General features: G+C 44.1%; 1 protein-coding gene across 7 annotated transcripts in view; it reads right to left on the reverse strand.

Annotated features, from left to right (window-relative positions):
• Nucleotides 1-12220, reverse strand: part of TLK2 (tousled like kinase 2) — an 84451-nt gene extending 72231 nt beyond the window's left edge. Inside the window, exons 1-3 of one of the 7 annotated variants that reach the window (XM_053262932.1) lie at nt 11833-12220; nt 7003-7085; nt 2429-2500 (exon numbers count right to left, since the gene is read on the reverse strand). In XM_053262932.1, coding sequence (XP_053118907.1) covers nt 2429-2500; nt 7003-7083 — 153 coding nt within the window. In that variant the 5' untranslated portion in view covers nt 7084-7085; nt 11833-12220. The other 6 variants (XM_053262933.1, XM_053262935.1, XM_053262929.1 and 3 more) reach the window with 6 other exon arrangements.
• Nucleotides 12221-13590: the final 1370 nt, after the last annotated feature.

The raw sequence follows: 13590 nt of genomic DNA on the forward strand, positions 1-13590 counted from the left end.
GTGCGTGTCACTATTTCAGTATCTGTATAACTTGGACAAAAAGGGAAGATGGGCCCCTGCCCTGATTTCTTCTCTTTCTGCACTCCCTCCCCCATGTCTTTGCTACAGAAGAACTGTAAGGACATGGTGAAAAACACAAAACATTCTTGGCACAACCCCTCTCTCGTACCTGTGCAAATAATACACACCCGCCACACATGCAGACACTTTCACACACTTACATGTGTGCATTCTCCTCACTCAAACACTTTTAAACATGTATACTTGCTATCATCGCCTTGAAGGAGCAGGGGGCTTGCACTTTTCCACATAAACATATATGCATATATGTATACCATATGTATTCATAATATTTCAATCCTTTATCACACAAGGGCTTCTATGCTTTTTAACCATGGATTCATATATCAATTTGATCTGATTCTGTTTGAACTTTATACAGACTTGTAGCTTGCTGATTGTTGCACCAGCTATGTGCTGAGAGAATTCTTGGCAGAAGGTGGGAAAGCTGGAGCTGGCTTTAGGTCACCATGTACCAGATACATGGTCAGATACATTAGAACATGTAAGCAAATTTGTTATTGTAAGATGGCTTATGTTCTAATGAACAAACTACAAGTGGGAGTGTTCAAATGTACAAAACCGCAGTGAGGTCATATAATCCAACTATACAAGCTATGTAAATTAGCAATTCATGATTTTTGCACACAAGGCAGTATCTATCAATACCTAATTATTCGAAACTGATGTCTTTCTAATCAAGATGGGTGGTACCCTGTAATTAGACGTGGCCTATCAGAACTTAACAAGTACTCCAAGCCATCCTCTTGGGAGGGAAAGACACTCCTTTATGATAAGGGATTATAAAAGTTTGGATCACTGATAGATTTTATGAGATTTTTTCCTTGTTGACTGCTTATGATTTTCTAACTTGTGTGCACCTTTAAAAAAAATCTTGTCCATAACTTTGGGCTTTAAGCCCTAGCTATAGTAAGATTTCTTATTTTGATTTTTCTGTAGCTCCAGGCTTTAAGATCTATAATTCTGAGATTTTCCTTTTGATTTCCATTGAATCTCCTATTTTTGAGTTCTATCCTGTGTGTTGCTGAGAAAGCTTTGCAGACTGATTCAACTTATTTGGTGATACGCCTACTGAATTATTTTAATATGTTTAAACTTTTCAGATTAGCTCTTCTACCTTATTTCCTCTGTAACTCAAATAAAAAGCTAATTTGATCCCTGGAATTTGCTTCATTTTTCTGGACAGTGGGCAAAAAAGCTGGTCAGGACCCAATAAACCCACAGCTAGATCTGGGTACTGGGGAAAGTCAGGAATAGAAAAATTCCTACAGCCTCAAAATCAATCAAACACACTCATTCACACTCATACAGTGTCAAGGTTTTCCACAGGAAACAAGAGTCCAAAATTTCACCCGAGAATTTAAGAGTAAACTGATTTCAGTTGCTAAGGAATGTTTTTGTGAGGGGGACTTCCAGAAGGAATGGGAGGAGTGTCAGGCAGCATTTCTCCCTCCTGCTCTCCTTGTAACTAGCTGGCTGATGCTCAGTGACAGTTCCCTCGCTCTTGAGCCTGTCAATAAGGTGTGTGTGGCGGGGGGGGGGGGGGGTGCGCGGCTGAACCTACACACTAGCCAAGCAATAAGGAGGAGAATAGGAAGAGGTGGGGAATGTTGCCTGACATTCTTCCCACCCCACTCCTGGAGAGGACTCCTCTCTCTTCAAAGCTGAGGTGAGTTCTCTGATCAGGAGCTAGTAGTGTGCCAATGTGCCAGTGAGCTGGGGAAGCAGAAGAGGGAGAGCAAAGAGTGAGCTGTTGTCCAGCTGGCATCCCTCGCTCCATCAGGGCCAGGGATATGTGTCCTGCCTTGTTCAATTATAGCTACGCCCCAGTAATTTAAGGGCTACTGATCAGTGGCTACTATATGCTCACTAACATCTAGTACTGGGCTAACATGAATTAGTTCTGTTTAGCAAAGTCTTCAAAGCATTTGAGAATTAAGATCACTGGTTTTCCCCTCACTGAAGGTTTAATGATTTGTGATTTTTAGATCCTTTTTTAATGGAGGTTATTTGTAACAGAGCAAACTAAACAGCTCAAAAAGTGGGTCTATTTTTCCCTGCTGAAATACATACATGTAACTATTTTCACAAAGGCAACCAGTCTTGATAACCTGAACATTTTTGCTCTGATAGCCTTCTCATATCAGAGGCAAGATTATACTGTCAATGAAGGGAATGTTTGCCAGTGATAAACCATTTTTCATGTGGACACCAGCATGTGGTGCACAACTCCCTCTATAGACATCTTCCAGAAGAAAATGCTTCCCACTTTCCCTTACTACACTCTTCTGGTTTGACTCCTAAGATTGGCTGAGGCTCAGGGTGTGTGTTAAACAGGTTCACTTACCTCCAACTCCTTGTCACTTAGAGAGCCCACACTGCACAAACTCTGATTGGAAGATTCACTGTTTAATGGACCCTGGTGCAGAGGGAAGGAAGAGAAGAATGTTATCACCAATAGGCAAACTGCCTTTGTATGCATTTGGAGGAGGTTGTATCCAACCATAAGAGCATACTATACACTCATGCAGACTTGTTACATCACTTTTCAGTCAGCCCACAAGCCATCTTCTCCTCCTTTGATGCATTTAGAAAATTCTCAACTAGTTGCTGAATGAAGTGCCAAGTAGTAAATTCTATTAAGACTAGTTAGCTGCAGGTTTATTTGCACAGGTGTGGAGTTTTCTTCCATGTACATTTTTAGCATGGGATGCAGAAAGATTTGGAAGCATTTCCCAAATTACATATAGCACTAATCAAAGTCTACAAGTTCAGAATGAATACATCTTGTGTTATACTTTCTTAGGTCTGCTTTACAGTTGGGGAAGCCCTGATGCAAGTGTTTCTGGAGCCACAGAGGTAACCCAAGACACTGGCATCCTAGTACTATGTTGGGTATACCTGCTAGCATACCTATCATACACGCAGCAGACAGGAAGGGGAGAAGGGATGTACGTCAACCATATCTATGCTGAAAACATAGGAACTGGGGTTCCATGCCTTTCAAGGATGCAGCAGGCTGGGAAAAATAGGAATCTCCATCTCTGGGTTGCCATCTCATCATGTGTACATGTCGCGTTACAAATAGCAGTCCTAATCACCAGCAATATTCCCTCAGAACTACCAAGTCCTATCTGCACGCTTAAAGAGGAAGTCTGCTTAGCTATGATCACATAGAGAACAGAACTACATACACTGCCCATCAAATCTGAACACTCTAAAAAGAGAGAGAAAGAGCTCCTATGGTTGCAGAGGTAGGGGAAAAATCTAAACAAGTGAACATTTTGAGATGGTGCATCGGGGTTACAGTCCAGATAACCTCTTTAGGCTTATGCAAGGGCTTGCACATGTACAGTGATGCTTCTGACCTCTCTTGCAAACAGCAGCCCTCTGTCCTGCATCATAACACCACTCTTAAATATGTTTCAAAGTCAGGTTGCAATGCAACAAAAAGCGCTCCTGTTTGAAAGGGGACAGTTATAAACCCAATTGCCTGTGTGCAGCTAGTCACACTGCTCTCTGGGATCACAACCAAAAGATTATTTAGGGGGCACCCTAGATGAAGCTTTGAAAAGTCAGAGGTCAGAATTCAAATATGAAGAACAGTTCTTCACAAACTGTGCATAGGCCTGTTCTCAATGATCTGGTTACTCATATGTAGGACATGTACAACCGCACAGCTATTGCTTTCAGATTATCATGCCTGATTGTGTCCTGGACTTTGGATCTGGAGACATCCATATACGTTCAGAGGGCCTGACAACAGGCAGACTTTTTCTAAAAAGATGATGAAGAAAGCACAATGCTTCCACAATACCATAGTGCCTTTTGAAATATTCAAGGAATATAATGACCTGCCCTATAGAACTTGCTGGCAATTTTAATTATTATGCCAAGTTTAATTATTATGCCAACTACTAATTATTAGTAGTAGTTGCAAAGAAACGGAAACCAGTACATAGATCAACAGAAAAGTACTAAGATTTGAAAGACTGTGCATGTGAACAAACAGCAATGAGACACCAGAAACAGTCCAAAAATCCAACACCAATCAATCAGAAAAAACTTTGTTTTTTACAAAAAGCTTTTTTGTAAGCTTTTCTTACAGAACTGAGTTCAACAAGGCCAATGCTAAGGCAATCGGAAAGGAACAGGGAGTTGTTGCTCTAACCACTAAATAAACGGTTGTGCTAAGCGCATGATGCACTTTGAGCGCCACAAGGAGATCGAGCATTCTACCCGCGAGGTCCTGTGCAGGCACAGAACCCAGGATTATGGATACATTAGAGATCACGTTAAAGATAAAGAAATTAGTATTCTGTTTTTAAAACACTATATAGAAACATGAAGCTTCAAGCAATACTGTGCTTCTGCTGCTTTGGATTATGTATGGCAGTTTATACTCTTGTATATTAATTCACTGAATAGTGTGCATACCTTAATCTTGATATAATGCAAATTAAAAATACAAGTCAATTTGTTCTCCATTATAATTACAACTCCCATCATCCTTAGCCACAATGTATTGTGGCTGGAGATGATGTGAGTTGCAATTCAACAACAGCCAGAGGGTCAAGATTGCCCTCCCCTGCCATATATGAATCCACCTGTACAAAACTGGAGCAGACCAATAGCTCTTTTTAGAAGTACTGACGTTCCCATGTAGGAAGCTCATCTGACAGTCCAAATGGATATTGCATATTCTTTTGAGGGACATCATCAAACTCACTGGATCTCAGAATTTCTAGTCCTCTAGCAGCTATTGTTACTAAGAGACACAAGGGCACAAATCAACAATAATGAAGTCTGGACTTTTCAATTCTCATCCCACAAAATGGAGTATATTTTTCTGAACACAGTGGTCTTGGGCTGGCAGATTTATGGATCAATTTTCATGGTTATGTTGCTTGGTGAGAAAAAAAACCAAAAAACCAGACCTACCACCAGTATTTCAGAAATTCTAGCTTTCAAATCTGGATCTCTCTCAGAGTAGTCATAGTGCTTAACCTTTAACACACTATATAGAACACCCAACTAATGTTCCCTGTAAGAGGGTGACTACAGCTCCCAGAATCCCTAGCTACAGGAGGATTTTGAGTAAGGATGCTGGGAGTTGTAGTCAACAACATCTGGGATATTCTGTTACAGGTATTATTATTATTTACATTTATATCCCGCTCTTCCTCCAAGGAGCCCAGAGCGGTGTACTACATTCTTAAGTTTCTCCTCACAACAACCCTGTGAAGTACGTTAGGCTGAGAGAGAAGTGATTGGCCCAGAGTCACCCAGCAAGTATCATGGCTGAATGGGGATTTGAACTCGGGTCTCCCCGGTCCTAGTCCTGCATTCCACTACACCACGCTGGCTCACTAGAGAACACTGTACCCTACCCTCACTTTCTCAATCATTAAACATGCCAGAAAAATACTAGACCCTCCCCAATGTCACAGATTAATGAAAATACATCTTGCCAATCAAATTTAGTTAGCACAGACTTGTCATATTCGCTTTCCCTGATCCAATTTGTACAATGTTTTCTAACAAGAACAAATACTTCCAAAATCTCTGCACTATTTAAAAAGGATTGTCACATCATCAAAGTCCTATTTGCACATGCTTTTAAGATCCATTAGTGGTAAGGTTTCCACACGGATGTACATATTTTAATTAGTATCTAAAAGGGCATTAGGCACTGTTCAAAATTATAAAGAAAGAAACCCTTGCCCAAAGTTCTCAATCTATTAAAACAAGAAGAAAAAAAGGGGTGGTGGTGGTGGTGGAGAAAAGAGCAAAAAAGAATGATGAATGGCAGAAGGTAAAAAGGAAGCAAGCAACCAAAGATGAATAAATGAAGATATTTGAGGATTAATGAGAAGAGTCTTGAGGAATGAAGGAGACATGCAGAAGAGTAGATAACAAAGACAAGCAAGGAGGCTCTAAAGCATACCAAGATTTAAAATGGTGAGAAAAAGCTTATATTGAACAGAAAAAGAAATGAGCTACCCATATAATAGGCCATAAAGAGTACTGACTGTATGAGAAAGTGAAAATAAGGCTAGCAATGATTTTGCCTGAACCAGGCCCAGGGTGGAAAAAGAAGAGGAGACAAGACATTGCTAACGTTGTGAGAGGAAGTGAAATAAGAGAAGGCTGAGGTAGTATCCAGAGAAAACCAGTTGTTAGAACTGCATTTCAGATGACTACATGACATCCAAGTGAAGACTACAGAGAGAACAGCAGAAATATGAGAAAGAACAGAGTAAAACTGGATTCTGAATGTGTGTGATACCTAAAATCACTAGTTTAAATAGAGAGGATGGATAGATACATGAGAAAGGTGACACTACCTGAATCTTGGGGAAAACAAAATCTTGGGGAAAACAAAAGCAACAATGATTGGGCAACCAAGAAGAATCACCAAGTTGACTGGCATAAAACAGAGCGAACAGGCCCAGAAAATCCCAAACCAATGAGAGAACCTAAATAGGTGATGAACTATACTAAACACAGGAGACAGATCTTGCAAATATGAGGGCAGAAAAGAGATCTTAGTTTTTAGCCAGAAGAATGAATGCTATAAAGGAAAAAACTGGAGCAAGGGAACTTGCCACACTTCCCAGCTGACAGAAAGCATTACGCTGCTCAGAAATAATGAGTTTTACATATAAAAACCAAAACTGGCTTTAGACATCATGAGATTTGAGGTTATTTTTGTAGGAATTCTGTTTCCAAACATTGTTACACAGACATCATGTTTTGGTAGCTTTCTCCCACCACCATGAAGGTTAGCAACATTAAAGAGACACACACAGCAAAAGCTGACACTGAAGATTCTTACAGTCCACCTGGACTTCTAATAAGACACTGTTACTAATGCACAGAGCTTTAAAAAATTGATTACATGCCCATGCTCATACTAACCTTTGCAACACCTGCTCCGGTGAACCTGGCCTCCAGTAGTTCTTGTCGCCGCGGATCCAGGCTATGCAATTCTTCCATCATATCTGTTAACAAAAAGACAACAGACCATAAGAATATGAAGCACTCTTACAGCTTGCCATATCTCTGATTGTAAATAGAGCTGACCAACCACACAAAAAGTGGTGTGTAGCATTAAAATATTGTCATTTTAAGTGGTATAATTACCATCAGAACTATACCTATCAAGGTAGCACTCATTTTTTCCTTCTCAAAGAATTTCAGTTAATCCTTGGTTGAGATTTAGCAAATGAAAAAACCCAAATAGTGCTCATTTCTCCCTCCTCATACAGTCAAATGTAATTTAGTTATCCCTCTCCACCTTGTCAGAAAGAACAGTTTGAGAGTGCTTTTCTACCCAATTCCCACTCCAAAAGATTACAGGTCAAGAACTTTAATACACCCTATCAAGAATAAAGAAGCTGAGATAGTAATAGAAAAGCAGTGACAAAAGTTGTGTAGTTATTGCTAGGGTACTCCAGAAATAACCTACTTTGCCTGATGCTGACATACTGAGAGGTTTCTATGTTGACTGTGTTACACACACACTCACTCATCCACCCCCTTAAAATTAAATGTAGCATTGATGCCTTCTTCTATAGCACACATGAGAAATGGGAAAGTTCATTTTCAAAGGACTTGTTTGATGCCAAAATGATCTTTATCTCATGAACAATGCTGAGGCTACCTCACTCTCTATGCAAGTATTAAAATGCATTTCCATAGGCAGCCCAAAATTACTTGTCCATCTGCCACTATTTAATGACACTTGACATTGAATGGGAACAAGACCCAGGGACAGCCTTTGCCACCAGGAGAAATTATTATAATTCCATTCTCTTCTGCATTGGAGATACTGGATCTGGCAGCTGTTTCACCAATCTTGCCTGTCCCTCCAGTTTGCTGATGGATCCTTCTCTACCCCTGAACACAGATATGCCAGCCAATCAGCCTTCTTCTGATGCCCCTCCACCATTCCTTTTCATCTGGTACAAACCCCTTGGCACTCTAGGTTCTTTATTCAAAATCATACAACTAAAAGGAATGGAGGGTTCAAACCCCTATATCAATCTCCCCACCATAGCCCACCAGATGGGGCTCCCTACCGGAGACCTCTTGGTTCTTTTAAAATGAAACAAGCCTTTCTAGACAGCACTGCTGAGCTCCCCTTCAATGACGATTCCAACAGTGGTAAAGTTCTGCTAACACACAATGAATGAGCAATTTAGAAACAACTTTTAAATTTTGTTCAGCTATCCATTCTTAGCAGCAGCAAGTGCATCTCCAGTTATTGTACATTCATTATCTCATACATTTTAAGAGATGGAACATACAAAGAAAAGTTTTTGGATGGATTTACAGACTACCATGCTGTATTTCCTCTACACATGCAAGGACAACTTTCAGACTAAGTCAGCCTTCTTAAGGTGGTCACCCAGCTCAACCCATTCCTTCTCACTTGACGTGAATGACAATTTATCAGCACAATACTGAAAAGCAGCCTTATCTGTGTTTTCCGAGGCATGTTATCACATGTTATCACGTAGGTTACCTTTCACTGATGCAATACGCCAGGGCTGAACAACTTTGGCCCTCTGACTGATGTTGGATTACTACTTCCATAACCCCCAACTACCGGCAACCGTGGCTGGGGATGATGGGAGTTCTAGTCTAAAAACAATTGGAGGACTGAAGCTGTGCAGCCCTGCAACAGGTTGTTTGTGCTAGTATGAGGTAGGCCTGCACAGGTTTTACCTGCACAGAAAAATAGCAGCAGTTTATAGCGTTTGTGTGAATCCCCATTTAGTCACTCTCCTCTGCAGCCAGTTATCAATATTGTGTCCACAATGAACTGAACATAGCAAGCATACACAACAAACTGAAGCACAGTGTTTAAACAGACAGCACAATCAAAATAAGTACTAGTGAAGCCGAGCAAACATTTCAACCTTTTTTCACTCCCATTTCCTTTTTGAAACCTCAGAAATACATAGGCATTCGTGGACAAAAATCACCACTCCTCACTGTACAGTAGGGCCTTCACCATACATTCCTGCATGCTACAGTTCCTAGTCAACCCTCCAAAGCGCTACAAAGTTAAAAATGCCACAAATAAAACATGAATGGATTGGAAGCAGTAACAAGAAAAGGATAATTTTCTCCTCCTCATTTTCCTTAAACAATGTCCCAGACAGATCCACATTCCTGAAGGATACCAACACACACAAAGGTGGAATCAAGAGGCTATTAGGATTTTTAAAAACAAGGAAGCATGGGAAGTACGAAGTATCCCCAAATAGTTTCCACTTGCCTCATACAACTTGAACAGGAGGCTTTTAGCAGAATTTAATGGAAAAAAGTTCATCTGGCCTTATTATTCACATCTTCCCAAATGCATTGTTCCCAGAAGTACTACTTTCATTTCCCCAACTAAAATACAAAGTACTGAATCATTCTGCATAAAAAGCACATGACAAGGAATATTCCTGAAGGGCAGCAGATGCCCTTTAGAAAGAGAAACACACACTGACATCACCCCAATTGTGTTTGCTCTCCATTTTGTTCTCATCACTACTCCTCTAGAAGACTGATAGGCAAGAAATGGCATCAGTAGCATTTTCCCGGCCAGTCAAAAGCAAAGCATCAACCTGACCTATAATAGTAAAATGACCACACTTGTGTATTGCTGGTGACATTCATGGGATGTTCTTCTTCCAACTAGGCTACAAGCTTCACCATGCTTTGCTTTGATAAGTTCTACTGCAAGTAACGGGACTTCCAAATAAGTGTGTTTAGGGTCAGGGTGACTGCAACAGAAAAGAATGGTTCTAATTGAAAACACATACCTATTCCTAAATCCCCCAACAAGGCTGCTGAACCCAACAAGCTGCAGAAACTGATTAAAAGCCTCTTGTTTCTGTAACTAAAAGTTAAAGCTCAATAAGTTACAAAAGAACAAACAGGGGAGACCTTAACATTGGTGGAATCATCAGAAGCATTTGAGTTGTCACCCCAGGGACTTCTGAACCCCACAAAATTGGCTGGCATCTGAGAAAAGCATGTGTGTATGTTTTAAACAGACATCTGATCTCTTCTCTCCCAAGGCATGTGGAATTCCCTGAAGTGGGAATTGAGAATCTCAAGCTAAGACTCTGATTTGTGTTTGAGGGGAGTGATGGCAGAGGAAGCAGTTTATTCACCTATATGGAATTATTAAAAAATGCATAACCCACCCTCCATTTTTAAGCCTAACATCTGCAAGCTGCCCCACTAACTTTGAATTAAAGTAGTAGAGACCCCATGTCTATTTGGCTTTCAGAATGACCTGTGAGAACAATCTCTACTGTCCTCAAGAGCAAATTTACTTCTCTTTTGTAACCTCCATGCCAACCCTCAGGCTTCCCAAGAGATGCTCCTACATTTTAAAGGGAACATTAGAATTACACATTAGAATTAACCCACTTTAAAACGAGAGGTGATGTATCCCCCATCTCACAAAGTGTTCTCTACAGAGACAAGCTACCATGAGATAGAAGCACCCAGATGTTAAAGTCAATAGTCACCTCCCCAGTTCTCTCCACTTGTTCTTGGGAATAAATGGAAGTCACCCATGATACCCTGCAAGTGGGGAGTGGCAGATCAGGAATCCCCCCCCCCCATGCAACCCCTCAACCACCTCCCTAGAAAAAAAAACCTACCCAAAATTCCAGCTGTGGCGTCTCCCACCCGTGCTGGCCACCCCTCCCTCGAGATCGCTGCCATCTCACTCTCCCCTCCCCACAACACACACTCGAAAATTCCCATACGCCCAGGCCGAGGATCCAACCCCTGGGACTAGGCCCTGCCGGTGCCTTCTTCCGACACACCCCCGTTCACTCGCGATGTGGGGCGCGCGCGCGACCCCCACCCCCTCCCACAGAACGATACCATGGCAACCCACGTTTCTCCTCCCCCCGCGGCCTACAGTCGTAGGGGGGCAGCTCTTCTCCCCTCCCTAACTGACCAGAACGTCCCCATAGCAACAACTCTGGCGCTCGCCCCTCCCCCCCGCTCCCCACAACTCGCCCCCTTTAAGGCCTTAGACGCACCCCATTTAACTTAGCAAAGCAGGCCTGCCCCGAGGCCTACACAGCAGGCAGCAAGTCTCGTTGCCATATGCACAGATCAGCCCCCCACCCCCGCCGCACTGGATAATAGTAATAAAAACGAACCCCCGACAGGTGTTTTGGGGGTTTCCTTTAACACCACAGAAAGCCGAGAAACTGACTCCCCCCTCCCCATCGTCCAAGGCCTCCATGTACACATCCCCGAGTGTGTGGGTTCCCCCACCACGTTACCATAGCAACCTAGGCCCCTTTCCCGAGGCCTACAGATGGGGGGTAGGCTCCCCCCTCTTCCTCCACAAGTGACTACAGCAACCAACGGCGGGGGGCAGGGTGGGCCTCCGAGGCCTACACGGAAGGAGACCGAGAACCCGCAAAGTGTTCCTACAGCAATCGAGGGGTGGGGATGGCAGGCAGGCACCCCCGCCGCAGCACGAAGGCCTCCACACCCCTGCCCCGAGAAAGAGAAAGACAAAACACACCCACCCCAGAGGGCTGCCTCGGCAGTTTCAGGGGCATCTCTTACCCGAGCCTCGGGGCCTGGGAGGGAGGCAAAGAAACCGGCCTCCTCCTCACCCGGCGCGGCCTTGGAGGACGACGGAGAGAAGGGAGTCTTTTCCCCCAACAGCAACGTGGGAACGGGGGAGGGAAACACGGGACTCGGTCTCACCTGTGGTGGCTCGGCTGGGCTCCACTCCTACCCGCGGGGCCTTTTGGCGACAAGGAGAAGATGGGGAGGGAGGGACCGCAGGGAGGGGGGGCAGCAGCTGCGGCGGCGCCTTCTTAGTGGAGACCGAGAGGGGTGCAGGCCGCAAAATCCTCGGCCTCGCGTAGCCTCCGCGCCCGGCAGAGATGGCTTCGCCCCCGGGAGGCTCAAGGGCCCCTCCCCCCAGGGACTGATTAGAGAGAAAGGGAAGGAGAGTGGGTGGGTGATATAGGGGGAGGGGGGCTTACAAAAAAAAAGCCACTCAGGTGTGTATAGGGTTTTTTTTGCAAGTTGCGATCAATGGGGGCGGGGCAGCCCCCCACCTTTCACTTTTTCTCCCCCTCTCCCTTTTGTCTATGCACCCCCCTCTCCCCCGCCCCCCTTTACTTAGTAATTTTTTTTAAGCCCGGCCCCCGGATCGATTGGTGCAAAAATAAAAAAAAAGACACTTGTGAAAGCGCGTATTGTCTCGCGAGATTTGCACGGATGGGAGGGGGGAATGTGGTGGTGGTGAGAAAAGGTGGGGGGAGGGAGGGGGTAGGTCAGCGCAAGGAGGGGCTAAAAACACGGGGTGGGGCGATAGTGTGGGGGCGGAGCCAAGGGAGGGGGGAGGGAAATAGGATGCCAGCATGTGTTGTGTGTGTTAAACTTTGTAGTGCGTGAGGGAATGAGGCGAAGACAGAGAAGGGCATTTTACGCATCAGTGGAGTTCTTGCAGGGTGGGAGGACCTGTGGCTTTCAGAGGGAGCCTTGCATAGGGATGCTTTGGCATTAAGGGAATCTTGGTCCCGTGCATCAGGTAGAGGGTGAGAATCCTCTGTGCATCAAGGGTCGTGGGCTGAGGGAGGGTGTCTTGTCTTTGCAACAAGGAGGTCGTTGCAAGAGGGGCGTCTCTTACTCAAGTGAGAAGAGTGGTGCGTCAGGAGGATGTGTAAGAAGTGGGACCTTTTATATTTTATAGAGGGAGGGATCGCTGTGCAGTGAAGGCACCGTGGCTTGTAAGAGTCTTGGCATCAGAGAAGCGAAGTACTCATGTCTATGTATGGGCCGGATCGTGGCCTGGGGGTCGTTTTTTATTCGTGAGGATCGCTGCAGGACGAGAGATGGTTTGGGCATCATCGGGGGAGAAAAACATCAAGGGTCAATTTGTGCATCAAGGGTCCCATGGCTTGGGGATGCTTTTGCATGGAGCAGGCTAAAGTGTGTGTCTGGGATCGTGGCCTGGGGGTGGCTTTCAAAGAAGGAAGCGGGGAACAGGGCATGTTGATCAATGGGCGCACTGCATGGGGTGTTCTGTTAAGTGCAAAAGGGGAAGAGGCTCCTGTGTATTCAACTGCAGGGAGTCTTCTAAGCTTCAAGAGGGAGGTTGGGGTGTCTTGTGTCTGCACTAAAGAAGCTGAGAGTTGAACAAGTACATCAAAAGGGTTATTAGGTGAAGCTGCACTGGCAGAGAGAGCAAGCATATGGGAGTACAGTACTTGAACTAATTTGGGAAACTTTACAAACGTCATGATCTAGAGATCCTAGACAGAAAGAAAGAAAGCATGAGTGAGAGGAGTCAGAGATATGAGGTGGGGGAGCTGTGCTTATGAGGGAGGGGGTAGTTCAATGGGGCAGGGCTCATTTGGCAAATGGAGGGATAGCTCAAAGAGGGGGTAGTTGCTGGAAGTATGCATTATTAATGCACAGCAAAGAAATCCTGACAACTTTATTTTGAGATAA

Source organism: Hemicordylus capensis, chromosome 6 (genome assembly GCF_027244095.1).
Source record: "Hemicordylus capensis ecotype Gifberg chromosome 6, rHemCap1.1.pri, whole genome shotgun sequence".
NCBI classification, from domain to species: domain Eukaryota; kingdom Metazoa; phylum Chordata; class Lepidosauria; order Squamata; family Cordylidae; genus Hemicordylus; species Hemicordylus capensis.